This window comes from Sipha flava, unplaced genomic scaffold (assembly GCF_003268045.1).
Source record: "Sipha flava isolate LNK unplaced genomic scaffold, YSA_version1 199_pilon_pilon, whole genome shotgun sequence".
Lineage (NCBI taxonomy): Eukaryota > Metazoa > Arthropoda > Insecta > Hemiptera > Aphididae > Sipha > Sipha flava.
This window is the reverse complement of record NW_020272782.1, coordinates 782,104-801,431: the sequence shown is the minus strand read 5'-3', so window position 1 is coordinate 801,431 and position 19,328 is coordinate 782,104. Positions and strand designations below refer to the sequence as shown.

The following is a 19,328-nucleotide window of genomic DNA, read 5'->3' as shown; positions in this document are numbered from 1 at the left end:
TATAAAATAATAAATGCATATTATACCGCATATTTTGGTGTTTTTTAGTGCATACGTATGCACATATTTCATGGTTTTTTAGCGCATAAAGTTCCGAGCCCTGGTAATGATAAATCAAAACAAATTATATACCTTAACACAATGGTATAATAAGAAATTTATTCTGGGGAGTATTAAAATTGTTTAATAAAAATCTATTAACCTAATATAATTTCTAAAGAAACTTCAAAGTTGAATTCTATAAAAAACAAGAGTCCAACCAAAAAATCTAATATTCAAACGATTTCAAGCATTCCAATCAATTTTATTGCGTATCATTGCTAAAGCTCCCTGGTACGTAACGAACAAATCTCTTCATGATGACCTCCAAATCAAAACCGTTCACGACACTATAACTGGACTACAATTCCTCTTTCAAGTTATTTAAAGCCGTTTTTATTAATTAGTTGCCACATCACATTTACTTATTGTATATAATGTACAGATTGTAAATTTTGAATGAACGCATTTAAACGAATTAAAACATTTGAAACTCTAAGATCTGAAGATGAATTTAAAAAAATATGGAAACAATATGGAAAGGTATGTGGTTACAAACTCCATTAACTGGTGAATATATTTTGTAATTTTTATCATTTCTTTTATATTTTCTAACCTAAATAATACATAAAAAATATAGGATCAAAGCGTCGTAGAAGAGAGTCAACTAGCCTTCATGACTAAGTATTAACAGCTATCACGGCGGTAGATAATAATTCATCATTAGCAAATGATGTAGAAAATAATTGGAAAAATTCTACATATTTTAATTAAGGACAGTATTATTTTTAATCCTAAATATAGTTTTTCTGATGAAAGCTTGGCTATATCTAGTTCGGTTGGTTCATTTTGTAAATTAGATATGTACAACCGATTAAATTAAGTTTATTAATCATTATAAGGTAATTTGGTAATATATATATAAATACATTTTACTTGTATAAGAGATTAATGATAACAAATTAATTATAATTATAGGAATTACTAAACATTTCAAAGAATAGCTTAGAAGCAGACATGAGAGTGGCATTTTATGTTTTATGTAATAAAGTAATGTAGTAGTTTCAATATAAATGATGTCAAAAAGATTGCCGAAAAACAAATATTTCCAAACATTTTTAAACTTTTACAAGTGGCTTTATCGATTCCTACAAGTTCAGCCACCTGTGAAAGCAATAGCGTATTTGAGAGTATAGTGATGGGGGCAACCGCCCCCCCCCTCGAACATTTTAGATCAAGACAATTTTTATATAAGTAATGGGTATTTTATTAAGAAACAAAAACTATGATTTATTTTATAGTATTACTACATTTGAAAACATTTCAAATTTTACACTAATTTAAATAACGCAAAACGATACAATTTTCATAACGTTTTAATTGTTAAGAACGGTAAACGGAAATAAATAATACGATAAATAATATATATTATTTTGATTGAAGACCCAGTCCATACTTAGTGAAAAATTAGATAAAACACAAGCGAAACTTTCAAAACACAGATAGGTGTTAAAAAAGAACTACACAAAAGACCATTCTAAGTGGATCCGGCATTAGATTGAAAAAAAAAAAAAACCACAAATATTAAGGATTCACCTGATATAAATATTACCAAAAATTTTACTTGTAAATTTTGAGCCTGAATTAAAGAAAAAATTTGAGTCCCCCAACCCCCTATAAGTAAGTCTAAATACGCCCCTGTGTGAAAGGTCGTACTCTTCAATGAGACCAATAAAATATTGGCTTAGATCTTCCATGTTCCAAGATCGATTTAAAAATTTATCTATTTTAAATATAGAGGGATGTAACCAACAAATTAGACAAAAATGAAATTGTAAATAAATTTACTGAAAAAAATAGAAAAATAATGTTAATTTAATTAGGCTTTATAATAAACATTTAATAGCTATGAACTGTATATTTTATTGGTTATATATGCATATTATTCTTATTCATATTTATTTAGGTAGCTAGTCTGTAAGTAGAAAGTGACTAAGTGACAAAATTTTACTTCAAAAGAATCTATTAACGACTATAGTTACGTATACGTACAGTATACGACTAGGTCGTAAGGACTTCCAATCAATATAAATATAAATGTTAGTGTTGACAATCAATATCGGGGGTTTGGGAGTGAAGCCATTTACTAATTTATACTGGGTTCCTATACAAATATATTTTATCACTTTCATGTACTCAAGTGCATTGTGAATGGTCGCCTTCAAAATTAAAAATTTTTGAACCAAGAATTAGGTTATCATTGAATCAAGACCAATTAGAGTCTCTTCTATTAATTAATATTGAAGGTGACATAATTCCTCATATAGAAGAAATAATAATCTGTTATGTAAATTCGTCTTCAGAATTATAATCATTACTTTACTATTTAACTATATTAATTACTACTATTTATTATTTATTATAATATTTAAATAAATAACATAGAATATTTTATTTAATATTATAATAAATAATAAATATCAATACAAATATCTGTTTATGTTATTTTATAGTATAGGTATGCATCAACACTAATATTAAATAGGTATCATTATAGAAATTTTTTTATTTATTTTTATCATTATACCCAAGGGGTAAAAGTTTAAATGGAACCTAAAGTAGAATAAGGTATTTACAAAAATAGTTGGGTACATATACATTTTTTTGGAAGAGGTTTTAGAAGTTCAAAACAATTATCTAGTTATATTTAAAAATGTTAAACTGTAAAAAGTCATATTACCATTTGCTATTGGCTTCATTGATGAAGGACCATTTTATTTTTCAGCCGACCAAAAAAAATTTACCCAGGCCGCCACTGACAGCATGGTCTTAGAAGATAAATCTATATTAGATTTATATTATATCTTCTATGACCGTGGACAACAGTGAAGCAAACAAATAAGTCAGCCGCTCGGTTGTACAAATATTAGTTTTTGTATATTATCTATGATAACATCATAGAACATATTATGTAATATAAGATGCCTCGTATAATGTTAATTAATAATTGTATGTTACATTGTCTATACCTAATTTTTATATTGATTGATTGTGTAATAAATCCAAAATATATGTACATTGCAAGGTTGATTTTTGCCACTGTTTAAGTATCAAATTATTAATTTTTTTTGCTCCCAAAATACTCTAGTGCTATTATTGACAAAATAGCACCCACCATAAAACAATCCTAGATCCGTCATTGTATGACTCATATATTATGCGTATAATACACAGATTTCTATGTTATGGACAGATAGTATAATATAGACATCTGTGTTGTAATAACGAATTAAGATCACAATTTAAGATATAAATGGAATTAAGAAATATAATTATAATTCGTGGGTGTAATACAGAGACGTCTGTAGCTATCACAATAGATAACAGAATAATTATTCTATTATCAATGGGCTATCACCACACGTGCTGAAAACTGACAAGATAACATTTCAAAGAAAAGTTTAATATCGAGGAGTGAAACTAAAATAAAAAATTTTAAAAAGAAGCAAGAAGTAAGTGATCAATTTAGTATTTAAAAATATTTATACTTTCTTATTGCTGTTATTTAAGTTGTTTTCAAAGTTTTTACAGTGTCAGTCAAATATTAAAATATTCTAACATTTTTCTAAACTGACTTGTTAATAAAACTACTTGTTATTTTATTATATACCTACACTTATTATACTTATATACTTACATATTTTTGTTATTATAAAATGTTATTGTTACCTAAAGCATCATTCCCTAAATATTGTAAAGCAAATAAAATATTTACTTTACCATGGGTTAATTTTCTTATTAAACTTCAGACAGCTAAAATTTACTTTGAATTAGTGTATATAATTATAAATATAATTTAAATTTTTTTAAACACTTATACTATGCCTATAATATTTAAAAATACTAATCATTATATTCTGTCTAATTCCTGCTTATTAATTGTTTCTAGTACTAGTAGACATTTGTATCAAAAAGATTTAAAAATTAGAAAATGCATTTGGTCAATCTTGTTTTTAGCATTATATTATTAATAATTAGAAAAAAATTTTAAATAAAAGGTTTTTTGCTTCTCTACTTTTTTCTTTGAATTATGTTTTCTTTTTTCTACCTCGCCTTTCTCAACTATTTTGGGTTACCCACCTTTATCCTAAACCTCCACTCTCCTCAATTTTTTACATGCCCTACATATGCACCAACAACTCATGTAAATCTCAATCGTATCCAACCATCTTTTTTTGGTCTTCCTTTTTCTCTTTTCCCTTTAACGTTCATTTTCATAACTACTCTTACTGCTTTTGTTTTCTCTTGCCTCATCACATGCCAAAATAATCTCAGTCTATTTTCTCTTATCATGTCCACTATCAATGCTACACCAATACTACCTCTCACATAATTGTTCCTTATTTTATTTTCTCTGGTCAATCCACTCATCCATCTAAGCATTCTTATTTCTTCAACACTCATACTCTGTTCTATTCTCCTAAATGCCCAACATTCTGAACCATACAGCATTGTTGGTCTCATTACACAACTATAAAATTTACCTTTTAGCCTCATTGAAATTCTCTTATCACATAAAAAGCCCAACGCTTCACTCCATTAAAGTTGTCAACTTCGCCTATCACATCATCACTTATTGTCTTTGGTCTCATCTTCCTCCAAAGTCATATTTTATATAATTTGTATTATTTATACTAATTCTCAATCCTTTTCCTTAAAGGACTAACCATCACTCATCCAACCTATTATTAACTTATTCCAGATTTTTTTCTTATATAGCTATATCATCATCAAACATCATACACTATGGTATCTCATCTTGTATCTCTTTTGTAACTTCATCCATTACCTTAGGGAACAAATAAGGGCTTAAAGCCAACCCCTGATGTACACCTACTTCTACGTTAAATTCTTCTGTTACTCCATGCAAATATTTATCTTTGAATGATGTATAATTTAAAAAATCCAAAATAATACATTAACCTTAGTTTTCTATAGAATTTTAAAATCCTTAAATCAAAAATTTATATTATTATTATAATATTTTACTTGGAAAAATAAATTAAAATTTAACGATTAATTCATTACTTTTCACCAATATTTATCTTATACAGTTATACATTCAGTGTATACTACCTAGTCATTTACAATTTATAAACAACAGCGTTTATTATATTATCAATTACTATAAATATACAGATATGTAACTAAATACAAAGGTTAATGGTTATTCAAATTTCAGATATACTTCATTAATATTTTAATAAATATTACCTAATCAATGATTTTATTATAATATTTTTAATTATCTTATATTGATCGATTATTATGTATGAGTTTATGTACATTAGTTTATGTACATTGAATGTTTTAGATAATACTAAATGTCGATGATTTTGGCAAGTGTATGGAAATATCGAATAAGTCACAGAAATTGTATTGCCCACATAAAACATATACAAATTCAAGCAATGTCTTCTGATAGAAAAAGAATTGGACAAGAGAACCAATCAAATAATAATGAAAGTAATTAAATGTCTTGAAAATGTTAATATTTACACAGACTATATGAAATATACATATATTTCATATAGTATATGGTATTTATCTTATTTTATTAAAAGTTAATTTAAAATTATGTTACTCCATTTTTATCATTTTTAGTTTTAGATATCTGTTAAAATGAAATAAAATTATGTATCAAAGGAAAAAAAATTAAATGTTTGAGTTTAACTTTGAATAATTATAAATACTATTTTAAAAATTTAAATAAATTTGTATAGATCTTTTCTTTGGCTATCAGATTTTAATGTATAATTTGATGTACATTTTATACATTTTATGTACACAACTGTAAAAATACTATATAAGTTATAAATTATAACCATACAATTTTATAATGTACATCTTATAATAAACAACTTACCTGTAAAACAACAAATGGTATTTTTCAATAGTATTACTACTGTAGTTACAATTAATTGTTTGATATATCAGATAAAATGATAATTTTAACTGATTCTTCAATATAATTGTTAATGGTTTTTACTGTAATTTAAAGAAATAATATTTTATTAACTAATACCTATTAATTCAAATATTTGTAGGTGTTCTTAAAATTACCATTGGTGATGTAAAAAAACTTACCAAAGCATCAAAAACTCCAGAACTTGTCCCTATTAATTATTGTAAGTATACTAAAATATATTTTAATGTTTTTTGTACAATTTTTTATTTCTTTTGTATGTTTATTGTTTAAATATCTAAACACTACATTAATTCTTTAAATATAACCAAGTCCTAAATGTTTCAATTATAAATATTTGGCCATTCAAATAATTTTATTAGTAATATATTATACTTATAATTTATAATTTATTTTTATACTTATAATTATATTTATTATCATAAAATTATTTTTTATAATATTGTACATTTTAAAGCAATGTATGAATTTAAATTTAAAACCATATTTTATTTTGATTAAAGTAAACATGAATTGCAACCAGGAAGCTATGTCTCATTTACGATGGATGCTTCAAAAAGACATTCTTGGTCAAGATATATTTTTGATTGGAAAACCTGGACCTCTGAGACGCCGTTTAGCTTTAGCCTATTTAGAACTTACTAATAAGTCTGTTGAATTTGTTTCTTTATCTCAAGACACTACAGAAGCAGATTTAAAACAACGTAGAGAAATTATTGGTGGTACTGCAAAGTACATTAATCAGGTAAATTTTATAAAAATAAAAAAAAACACCTTCATGATTTATACTTGTGCATTGAATTGCTCTAATAGAGTGCTGTTAAAGCTGCAATTGAAGGGCGCGTATTGATTCTTGATGGAATTGAAAAGGCTGAGCGTAATGTTTTACCGATTTTAAATAACCTACTAGAAAACAGAGAGATTCATTTAGAAGATGGTAGATTTTTAGTAGCTCCTAAAACATATGATAAACTATTACAAGTAAGAATAAAAATATAATTTTTTTTAGTCAATGTAATATATATGTATTTTACTTTTAGGAACATGGTCTAGAACACATGATGAAATGGAATCTTGTCCGTGTCAGTGAAGATTTCTTTGTGATTGCACTAGGTTTACCTGTACCTACATTTAATGGCATTCCTTTAGATCCTCCACTGCGATCTCGATTCCAAGCCAGACATATTATTATACCATCCTATACGGTAAGTTAATATTTTATAAATTAAATAGTGAAATAACATATTCATCCATATCTTCCAGGAGTATAATAGTTCATATCCGTTTTTAAAATAGTGCCATGTTCGAATTCTATAAAAAACTATTTTTCAATGAAAAAATCTTATCAACATTTTTAAATATTTATATTCAGTATGCTTATTGATTTAACAGAAAAATATTAAAAATATATTTCTGGTTAGTAATACAGGTAATATAAAGCAATTACTTTAACAATTTCAATTAAAATTTATAATTTACAACAAAAATCTCATGCATTTTTAACATCTAATTGTTAAAACATAAAAATATATTATATGAATAATAAATTATTTTGTTATTTTCAATATATACATTTTTCGATTAAAATAATTTTTTATTTGTAATATAATTTATAATTTTTTAATTCAAACTAAACTTGTCATTTACTTAACAAGTGTTAATTAACAAATACACTTAATATTTAATAACAGTATAAGAGTATAAGAGCTATTAGCTAAATTATATTTATAGACTATGGCTGATTCAAATTATTATTTACTCTAGAAAATTAATATTGGTTATTAACTCAGAATCTTAATAAACCGATTTACCTATATTTGCATTAAAATTCTAAAATACCATCAATGAATTAAAATTATTAAATGTTAAAGTTTTTATTTTTATTTATAATATGTTAAATAATAAAAAATACTTTATCTATTTCACCTTTATGGAATTTGAAAATTTGTGAAAATTATAGAATTCCCAACATGAATTAGTCAAACTGTAATTTTCGATCACTTGTATACATTACTTTCATTATTTTCTTTGTTGTACATCAATTTAGTACTACAAATTAATTTATACTTCAGTGCAAATTTTTGGGAGACCTAATATAGTAAATCGATAGTACGGCTAATCTATTAAAATGCTATTTATACTTAAAGTTTTCAATTGCACAGAAAAAAAATACATATATATAACCTTACATGTTGTATTTCTGAAATAAGTTTTCGGCTCCTTTCATATTTGAAAACAATTTTATTTTGGTAATTCCTCGTTATGGTCTTTCATGTTTTCCAATCAACTAAGATCGGTGGGGTATCCATAGCAGTGTTGGAAATTGGAAACGAAAACAAGTAAATACATTTGCATCGAAATATGCCTGCTAATCATGGCCGTATTCTCTACCCTGGGGCAATAACATTTAAAGTGTAAAATTGAAAATAAGTGTCTCCAATTATTAATTAAAAAGCCGCTCGAAATTAATTTTCCCCTTTTTAGTACACTATTACACAATATTTGTAATTAATATCAAATCCAAAATAATAACAGAGTTATAATTACATAAATAAAGTTATTGACAATTGTCTTTTATAATACTGATGGTAGTGTCCTTAAATAATTTAGTATCTTTCGGTCCCATTCCTACACAAATCAAGATTAAACCAATAATCTCAATAAAATACTACGTCAAGTAAAATACTCTTAAATAGATATCCATTTTGTACGTTACTAAATAATATAAATTCTTTTATAATACAACATTTAATTTTTATGTAGTTTTATTTAAAATTGATTTTATTTTATTTAGAATCACCGTAGAAACACTGCTAGCCCCTTAAATATTTTAGGGAGAGGAGCTATTTCTTCTCCAAACCACCCCTTGAATACGGCCTTGCTGCTAATGTTATCTAATTTTGATTTTCTTGCCGCTCGGTTCGAACGCCCGATCCTCGACGGTGTGAACAATAATATGTCAACGCGTCTATCGTATATATATACCCAGTGCTCGACTAGGCAAAATGAAAGAAGGGCATCTCTATTTTAAAAAATAATAGCGTCCCCAAAACTTGTTTAGCGTTTTAATAATAACGTAACAATAGTAGGGGTACGCTAAAATTTTTGAAAATTAGTTGGGGTACTCCGTCCCGTCCGCAAGTCGAGTACTGTTCCTAAACTAGACACGTGCGATAATAAAACGACAAATGCGTGCGATGGTTACCCGGTACAATGAAATAATAACAGTATTATGATGTTCACGATAAACGATGCCAGATCTCGCCGTGACCGTCTGGGCACGTGGACGGCATGTGCACGTGCAACTCGGTTTTTCGATGGTTTTTCGCATTGCTCGCGCCGGAGGACTTGGTGGTGGACGGTCTCCCGGTCACCTCGGCCACCTGTTGGTGCACGAACTTGTTCTCCGGGATCGAAAAAGTCTTGATCAGAGCGGGACGTCTAACACCGCCGCCGCCGTTTCCGGGCGCCGACATGGGCTTTTGGCACGTTTCCAACACGCCCCCGGACGGTTTATGCAGCCACCGGAGCACGCGGTCCACGTAACTGCCGTTGTCGTCATTGCCGTTGTTGTTGTTCCCGTTCGCGTTGACCACGGTCAACGGCGACCTGTTCGTTTTGGCGTTACTAGTGCTGCCGCCGCTGTTCTTGTGCTGCAGGCGCGACCGCTTTTCTTTTTCCGGCGGTGGCCGCTCGTCCGTCACGTCGTCATCGTCGGACATTATGACGTGTCGCACCCCTTTTACCCACGTGGTGCGAACGGCCAGTCGTCCGCGCGACGACTTCCAGCGGCAAGACTCGTACGGCCGGTCTGCCGCCGCGGTGCCTTTCATCACGTTAGGTTAGCCAGTGCGACCGGAACGGTAACCGACCCGTATCTATCTAAATTCGAAATCGTCGTGTTCGTTCCCAGCGTACAGCACGAAAGCGTGGGAGTTGAGTACAACGCGCACGCACGCGCGCGTGAACGTACAACAACCCTTGCGCACGAAACCAACTACTTCTAGACATGCACACTGTTTTCCACCCCGCAGGCATGGTGGTCTTGCGTTTTGTTTTCCACGAAACATTTTTGTCAGCGTATCAAAGCAGTTCCTTTTAATGTGACAGTGTCGTTATTATGGTTTTCAAAAACGAATGTTCGTGTATATATATATATATAGGTATGTTAGTTGGCTCTCACCGTGCTTTTACCATGGTAAAATGTTTAACGCGAGGTACGAATAAAAATGAGACATTTCCGTGACGTGCATGTACATAAACGCTGAACCCTACCGCAGCAGCAACTGTACCCGTTAGGCTTTAAAGTTCGTTTTTAATCGTTTCTAATTTCCGTCCACTGTTGAATGTAAATACCAATTAATAACGTAATGATTGCTAGTATGTATGCTATGAATATACTAGGATCCGCAATGATTCTTAAACGTGCCGTGTATCGTATTTTGTGTACACCTAAATATAGACGGTAAATCATATTCACAATACGTTTCCGTGGTTATTTTCGATTTTTTATATTTCGAATAGAAAAAAACGGAATTACCAATGTATACAAGTACATGTCTTACGTTTTTTAGAATACGACTGTCGGTACTTTCTAATGTTAAGTTATGATACTTCACATCGCGTGAGGTGAACGTAACGAAATAAGACTTATTGTCGAATATTATAGCATTTGCGATTTGTTATAAATTTTTTTTGGTGTATTTTCATTAAGAAATTATGGTAATTGTGATTTAGGTATGTAATGTACAAATGCTATTTTTACAGTAAGTTGTAAAGTTACAGAAAAAAAGTATTCTCAAAATGAAATGAATAGAAATAATGTCTTAAAAATTAATTACTTTTTAAAGTTTTCAACAAAAACTGATAAATTCCTGTGATAGTTAAAATAAATAGCATACCAAAAACAACAAAAATAATTGTTTTTGTTAATTGTTTGTCTAAACTCATGTTATGAAAGATAATTACTATCTAATGTTGATGTACTTTAGAAGTATTTCTTAACTATAAGAAAATATACGTTTAATGATTTTTTTCCAGCAAAAATTGAGTAATTTGATTATTATTAAGGTTAATATGCATACTTTAAAGCATTCACACAAAGCATAGATTTCTAATTTCTAATTATTTATTTTTCTATTTTCATTAATATGGTAAACAAGTATCCACATTTAAACTATAAATACTAAAATATACATCTAATTCGAAAACAAAAAAGGTTTTAGAATGAGTGGAATATTTAAATATATATATTGATAGTGGCGTAGGGAGACTAACTAGCGCCCCTAGCAAACTTAATAAAAAGTGCTTTTTAACCAATTAAAATTTGATACTATGATTTTTTTTAACCTATAAATTTACAATTTATATATATGTTATTATTTTGGTGTTCATTTTAAACATTGAAAATTTGCTTTTCTCGCTTTATGACTTTATTCCTTCATATGAAATTTTTTATTTAAACGCCCTTATGCTATTTTCATAATTTCATCATTAATTTCACACGTAGTGTGTACGAATAGACAGCATATACGTATTTCAAAAAGTATAACGGAAAAATTTCGATTTGATTGTAGGATAAAAATATGACTTTTGCACAATTTTGCGCCCCTTTACAATTCACGCCCCTGGCGTAGGCAGTTCGCCATACCCTTGCTATGCCACTGTTTATTGTAATTACATTATACTTCATTTTATTGATTTATATTATATTTATATAGGTAATAATTTTACAAAATAATATCATTCCGTATGAATATTTTTGCTAATTATTTCAAATTATTATTTATTATAAATATGTACCTACTCTGAATTTCATAGTGATTTATTTCCCTTTAGAAATCATTTATATTATTTAAGATTTAAACATAAATGAAAGGTATCTATTATATAATTTGAGTTTAAAATTTCATAGCTCCATTTCACGAGATAATGCTGCCTTTAAGATAAATAACAGTTGATTTAATAATTATATAAATGTTTGGTTGTTTAGAAATGTAACTACTAAAAAAGATCTTGGTTGTACAAATTTTCATTCTCCTTTTTCTGATAAAAATTGTCACTCAATATTCATATTTCTATATTATTATACCTACTTATAATTAATAAATTAAAATTAGTAAAATCACTCAATTCAAAATTAAATATAATATATTTTCATACGAAAACTATAGATTTTCTCAGGGTAAATCACAAGTATTATCAATTTTTGAATATTAAAATCCATACGAATTTTCGATCGCATATTGCATGGTAAACATCATAATAGTTGTTATTGATGATAAAACTCGGGTAGTCATATTACAAAATTGTTAAAATATTAAAAGCAAATGAAGGGTACAAGGAAAGAACGGTAGTAGTCCATTTTTTTCGATTTTGATTTTGTGGTCTGATTCGATAGCAAATAAGGAATAATATCGACAGTTGAAATTGATTCAATGAAAAAATCATTCAGTCCATAGTTATTAAATGGAAAAGATTAGGTATACTGGTGAAGAAAGATTTTAGTCTATACTTTATTTTTGCTCCCCTGAAAAATTTATAGAAATGGACTACTAACGTTTTTCCCCTGTACCTTTCAAATGCATTGCTGCTTATAGATGTTTAATGTATATAGATCATTATTTCTTTAATTCTGTCCAGAATTCTTGGTATACTTATATAAGTATCTTATGATGCTATTATTACAAATTGAATTTATATTTTAATTAAAAACTCGTTTAAAAATCATTTTCACCAGTAATTTCACATTTAAACTCATTATTTAAATATGAAGCATATTTTAATAATATTCAAAATATTATATTAAATTATTTTTACTTATATTATAACAAAAAAAAAGGATTTGTGTTTCGCAATTTTTTTTTATAAATTTGCTGTATAATTCATAATGTACACTGTAAAGTTACCTACTGTTTTGTTTCCTAACAATGCTGTATAATATATACTACATAGTATATAGTCATTTCACAATATGTATTATCACATACAAAAATTATATTATAATATTCATAACTGTGTAAAGTATGCAAATAATTATCTTAAGTTCAATTTAAATCGTACCTATAAAAATATTTGTATTCACCTCCATAAAAATACATCAACTATTTGAATGGTTGTTGTTTAATGCTTTTATGAGAAGGTTTTTTCCCCCTGAAGTGATTATTATTCCAATGTTTATAGTCTATAGATAGATTGACATAATCAAAATTTAAAGTTTAAAAGAAATCATGTTTCGGAGCCGTTAAAATAACAACTATAAAGTGGGAAAATTCGTCGAACTAAACATTGTAATCAATCCCACAGCTCGTATATATTTCCTATTTTATCGCCTTTAATAAACTTTTAAAATGCCTATAGCGTGACTAAAACTATTAAGAAAATTTGTCTAGTACCTACCTCAAAGTTTCCTGAAGTTAATTTATTGTTAATGACTTTGTAATATTTGTAATTAAATTAAAACGTCTTATTTAGAACATGCTAAACGATTTAACTGCCGAATATCCAACAGCACCCAAAGACAAATTGGAAAAAGTTCTTTCCTGTGCATATGCTTTAGCTTCGCCAGAATCCAATAAATTAGGCTTGCACAATTTTCCCATCGAAAATATCCCTATAATCGCCAAATTAATTGTGAGTAAAATGTTATTTATAAGTAATATTTATTTTGATTTTATCGTACCTACAGATACGTTTGGTATTTTAACGCTGCATGTTTTAGTTCAACAATCCGTCTGTATCACCAAGCAGTCTACTAAAACGACTTTACCCGTATGAAAGTTTTATGAACCTGGATGGTAAACGATCCGTGAATAGTATCCTTTCGTCGTTTTGCCCCGAAGATAACGATGAAGCAGTCAGTCATATTTCATCTGTTGAAAGATCAAATGATAACAGTGCCGAAGTTGTTCTTGACAATTCTAAATGTTTTACGGTATGTGTCCAAAATCGATATTATCTCCTTTGTTTATAAGTTTTAATAGACACGGAAAATAATTCGTGTTTAAGTATTGAAACTACAATTTGACTGTAATTTACAGGTACCATCTGGACAGGCGTTCATTGGCATTATATTTTCAAATTTTATAGACACCAATTATCAAAACTCCATATTGTCTGATATTGCTCTCAGTCATTCTGCAGCTGATATGTGTATTATAGGTCCTAGAGGCTGTGGTAAGACAGCCATTATAAATCGGTTTGCGACAACGTTCAACTACGATGTGGAAACCATTTCTTTATATCAGGTTTAATTCAAATTGTAATACTTTAAAATTGTACTTCAAATATTTTTTTACCCTTAGGATTTGACTGCGAGAGATTTAATTCAACAAAGAACTACTTTACCAAATGGTGACACAGTTTGGAAGTTTAGTCCATTAGTAGTTGCTGCTATTGAGGGAAAATTAGCTGTCCTAGATGGCCTTCATAGATTGCATTCTTCTACTTTGTCTATTTTACATAGGTTAATATTGTACAAAATAACATGGTTTTCAACAACTTACATATGGTTTCTGTAATATTGAAATGTGTTTCTTAGACTTATTCAAGATCGAGATCTTCAACTTCACGATGGCACTAGATTACTAAGGTCAGACAGATATGATAAGCTTGCTAAGAAATTAGGAATAGACGTTATGAAGAAATCAAACATAATTCGTGTACATCCTGCATTTAGAATTATTGCTTTAGCAGAACCACCAGGTTTGTGTAGTTTTTTTTAAAAAAAAAAATGTGTATTTACCTCTGATATTTTATTATTACTAGGTGGGACTATTCCTCAATGGATTACTCCTGAAGTATTAAACATGTTTATGTTTCATGAAATTAGACCGCTATCTGCAGTTGAAGAATTAAAGATTGTACAAAATCTTGTAAGTTTTGAATCATTTTTTTTTTTTTTTTTGTATTCTTTTTTTCCAAATACAATTATATTGATAATTTGGTATATAAAGTACCCGAATAGTGTAAAACCTATGAAGAAATTAGTTGCTGTCACTAAAAAACTACGAGAATCGAATGATATTTATTTAAATTCTTTAGCTCCATCTTTGTCTACGCGACAGTTATTACGAATTACAAAAAGGCTTGATAAATATCCAGATTCAGATTTTTACAATATTATAAACAAGGCTTGTTTATCACAGTATGTATATTTGTTATGTTTGAAATTATTTTATATAACTTTTTCTTAATTATAGATTTTTACCGCAACTAACAAAACAAATGCTTGAAAAAACATTATACAGTTGCAGTATTCAACCAATGTCTACTAATTTAAATGATTCTTCAATAAAGTGTGTATATGATGATGACAGTTTAACTATTGGTGATACAACTGTTCTTCGGTATAAAACTAATGCATCAAGCAAAGTCCCAAATATTTTATTTTATGATTTACCACAAGTAAGAATAAACCTGTTAAAAAAAATTATACTGTATAAACAATATTGTTATTGTTATTTACTCCAATGAAAAGATAATGGGTCCCACTGAATATATCCTTTATTAATTATTAATACTTTTGTGATTAAAATCTTTTAGCATTTAAAACAACTAGAATTAATGCTTCAAGATTTTGTTTTGGGAGAACATCTTTTGTTAGTTGGCAATCAAGGTGTTGGTAAAAACAAATTGGTTGACAGATTTCTACAACTTTTAAATAGGCCAAGAGAATACATTCAACTTCATAGGTATAAATAATTTATAATTTTATCATTCATTTTAAAATCAATTTATAATATTTGAATATTATTTTTTTTAGAGATACAACAGTTCAATCGTTGACTAGTCAACAAACTGTAATTGATGGTGTACTGCAAATTGAGGATTCACCCTTAGTAAAAGCTGTTAAAGCTGGTTATGTCTTAGTTGTAGACGAAGCAGATAAAGCACCAGCTCATGTGACATGTGTACTGAAAAATCTTGTTGAAACTGGCAATATGAGACTAGCTGATGGAAGAAAAATTGTTAGTAATACTGATTTTCCAAAAGATGACTCTGTTATCATTCTTCATCCAGACTTTAGAATGATAGTCTTAGCAAATCGACCAGGATTTCCATTTTTGGGAAATAATCTATTTAGTACACTTGGTATATATTCAATATTTTTTTTTATTTATAAATACTTTATTGTTGGGTGAATTCTTTAGGTGATGTTTTCAGTTGTCACGTCGTAGAAAACCCTAGTCGTGAATCTGAAACACAGTTATTGAAAAGTTATGGTCCTGATGTTTCTCTTGAAGTTATTGACCAAGTGATCTCTGCCTTTGGTGACTTGAGACAGTTGTTTGACAAAAATTTAGTCTCATATCCATATTCTACTAGAGAAGCAGTTAATATAATTAAACATTTACAATCATATCCCCAAGACACATTATTAGACGCCATTAAAAATGTATTTGATTTTGATTGCTATTCAAAAGAAGCACAAGAAATAATTACAAATGTTCTTAATAAACATAAATTACCAATAAACCTATCTCCTTGGGCAGGCCCAACCCGTAAGTATTCCAATATGTTTTAAGAGTTCAGAATTAATGAATTATATTATTACAGCAAAAAAAAATCTACAAATAACTGTGGAGAAAGAAAGTGGCCTTGACGTTTCAAGTCCTAAACATGGTAAAGTAGATGAAAAAAATGAACCTCATGTAGGTGGAAATACTTGGGCTGGTGGTACAGGTGGTCGAGATACAGCTGGATTAGGTGGAAAAGGAGGTCCATACAGACTTGATGCAAAACATAAGGTTTTTCAGGTACCATAAATAATAGATTTGTTTTTTAAAAAAAAAGTGATATAGTTGTAATACATTTTCCAATAAAAAATGAAATTTTTAAATAGGTGTCTGATGCAGAAAAAGATGCTGTTCCAGATCATGTCAAAGAAGCTGCAAGGCAAATGGGTCAAAAAGCATATAAAGAACGTCTCAAAGAAATAGAGATGTCTGAATATGATGATAAAGTATACAACGAATACTCTGTACCAGTACAAAATCAAGTAAAATATATATTTTTTCTTTTCTTTAAGTAATACATCTTATTTAAATTAATGAATTAATTAAGGTGCAAGCACTAAGAGTAATATTGAATTCACTGCAAGCAAAATCCAAAGAAAGACAATGGGTTAAACATCAAACATCAGGTGAACTGGATGATAGTAAATTGATAGAAGGTAAAAAAATTATTGTTTTTTTTTTATTTTGCTTTTATAACTTTTTTTAATAATTCTTTATTTTTTTATTAGGTGTTATTGGAGAACGTTCAATTTATCGAAAGCGTAGTAATGTGGATCCACAAATTGGAGCGCCTCAGCTAAAACCCAAACGTTTACGTTTCATTGTAGATGTTTCTGGCAGTATGTATAGATTCAATAGCTATGATGGCCGTTTAGACCGTGAGCTTGAAGCTGTTGTAATGGTGATGGAAGCACTTAGTGGTTTTGAAGACAAAATCAGTTATGATATTATTGGGCATTCAGGTGAGACAGAATGTCTTAAATTTGTTGACAAATCAAATCCACCCACTGACAATAAGAGACGGTTAGATGTAATTAAAAAAATGCATGCTCATACTCAGTTTTGTATGGCTGGTGATAATACCCTTCAATCAGTCGTATATGCACAAAAAACCTTGGAAGCTGAGCGTGCAGATTTTGATGAAGCTATAATTATACTTCTCTCAGATGCTAATTTATCGCGTTACAATATCAGGCCTGATAGATTATCAGCTGCACTTAATCTAAGTGAAGATGTTCAATCTTTTGCGATTTTTATTGGATCTCTTGGTGACCAAGCTGACATGTAAGTTTTCACTTACTTAATTTAAATTTATAAATATTTGACTTATTGAATTTGAGATCAAATTATTCTAAAATATATCCTTAATGGGATTATTTATTTGTTTTAAAATATAATTGCATTATAAAAGAGTTATATTTTATAAATTATAGGTTGACAAGAAGTTTACCAGCGGGCAAAAGTTTTGTGTGTATGGATCTTAAACACATCCCACAAATCATTCAACAAATTTTCATGTCTTCTATTATGAGTGTATTTTAATCAATTATATGTTTTATAATGATAATTTTATATGATAATGAATTGTTATTTGTTATTATTATTTTATTTTTAATTAATTATTTATTAATGAATAGTAGTTACCGAATATTTTGATTATGTACTATGTAAACAAATAAAAATTATTGTGATGGAACTAAATTTTGACCTATATCAATAAAATGAATAATAAAAACAAACATAAAAAATCGGTCAAAATGTAATATCTAATTACTGATTAGTAAATATTATCTTATCAATTAGATTATAATAGAGGTACGTAAATTGTTTACCCTTTTTCATTTCTGAAAAAGTTGTAAATTTTATTTTTTAGTTTATCGTCTACTACTTTTCTAATTTGTGATTGCGAAAAATGTGTAGTTAAAAATCAGTCTTCTCAAATATATTTTGACTATGATAGAGATCAATTTAATTTGATTTGTTTATGTAGTAGGAACCATGACACATTTCTTCTAAGTTTATAAACCAAAAAACATTTATTGTTAATCAATAATGCTCGATAATATTAAAATACGATTTTACAAATTTCTCTAGCATATAAAACTTTTAAATCACATTAAATGATATGTTTGTATAACGTCGACGAAACTTTTGATTAAACGAAAAAGATTATTCGAAAAAAAATATTTTACGATTTAAATTTAGATTTATAACTAAATGTTTTATTAACCAATACATATGACTATAATCAAGCTTGCGTGTCTTAAATCAGTAAAATAAAAAAAAGGAACACATTACGAGCGTAGGTGCGCATACATTTCTTCAAACGAACTAATGTCGGTCTTAACAATATCTTCTGTTTATAATTTTTGAGTTATAATATATTTTTACAAAAAAAAAAAAAAAAACAATTCTTAAACGTAAAAATATTACCACGGTTACATTGGTCGCCGTACCACTGAAATATTGCCTACCATAAAATGTTAGTAATAAGGCATTATTGATAACGGAATGGTTTATTTTGCAAAATTTCCATCACTTTTTTGATGATTATGGTACGATGTCCAATGCTTAACCTGTAATTGATTGATTACAATTTTTGGTCGCGGATGACCAACTGGTGTTGGATGCTCTATTGGTAGTGGCTTATGGATTTTTGAATTACGTCTGAAGTATGTAGTATGTAAGTAGTATAAGTAGTATGAATGCAAACCTTTATTATTTTGATTATAATTACATTTTCAAACTTCAAAAAACTAAAAAAAAAAAAAAATGAAAACTGGTCT

The 19,328-nt window shown here is 28.3% G+C and overlaps 2 protein-coding genes across 2 annotated transcripts; one reads left to right on the top strand and one right to left on the bottom strand.

Annotated features, from left to right (window-relative positions):
* The first annotated feature begins 3,451 nt into the window (after window positions 1-3,451).
* LOC112681911 (von Willebrand factor A domain-containing protein 8) lies at window positions 3,452-18,114 on the top strand. The gene is made up of 22 exons (XM_025552271.1): window positions 3,452-3,551; window positions 5,414-5,565; window positions 6,147-6,227; window positions 6,529-6,770; window positions 6,839-7,006; window positions 7,066-7,230; window positions 13,499-13,657; window positions 13,746-13,958; window positions 14,065-14,271; window positions 14,329-14,489; window positions 14,565-14,728; window positions 14,792-14,898; window positions 14,980-15,170; window positions 15,226-15,430; window positions 15,569-15,717; window positions 15,789-16,117; window positions 16,177-16,527; window positions 16,583-16,782; window positions 16,869-17,024; window positions 17,090-17,198; window positions 17,271-17,826; window positions 17,976-18,114. Exons 2-22 carry the CDS (start codon window positions 5,424-5,426, stop codon window positions 18,082-18,084), a joined length of 4,164 nt encoding a protein of 1,387 aa, XP_025408056.1. The 5' UTR covers window positions 3,452-3,551; window positions 5,414-5,423; the 3' UTR covers window positions 18,085-18,114.
* Window positions 8,749-10,710, bottom strand: LOC112681912. The gene is made up of 2 exons (XM_025552272.1): window positions 10,209-10,710; window positions 8,749-10,120 (listed from the first exon to the last, which is right to left on the bottom strand). The coding sequence occupies exon 2, from the start codon at window positions 9,856-9,858 to the stop codon at window positions 9,265-9,267; it is 594 nt and encodes a 197-aa protein (XP_025408057.1). The 5' UTR covers window positions 9,859-10,120; window positions 10,209-10,710; the 3' UTR covers window positions 8,749-9,264.
* Window positions 18,115-19,328: the final 1,214 nt, after the last annotated feature.

Bases quoted from the DNA above. Each gene is read 5' to 3' on its own strand.
- LOC112681912 (XM_025552272.1), bottom strand. From the start codon at position 9,858: ATGAAAGGCACCGCGGCGGCAGACCGGCCGTACGAGTCTTGCCGCTGG.
- LOC112681911 (XM_025552271.1), top strand. From the start codon at position 5,424: ATGTCGATGATTTTGGCAAGTGTATGGAAATATCGAATAAGTCACAGA. The intron at 17,025-17,089 runs GTAAAATATATA...GAATTAATTAAG, and splicing joins CTGTACCAGTACAAAATCAA to GTGCAAGCACTAAGAGTAAT. The intron at 17,199-17,270 runs GTAAAAAAATTA...TTTTTTTATTAG, and splicing joins TGATAGTAAATTGATAGAAG to GTGTTATTGGAGAACGTTCA.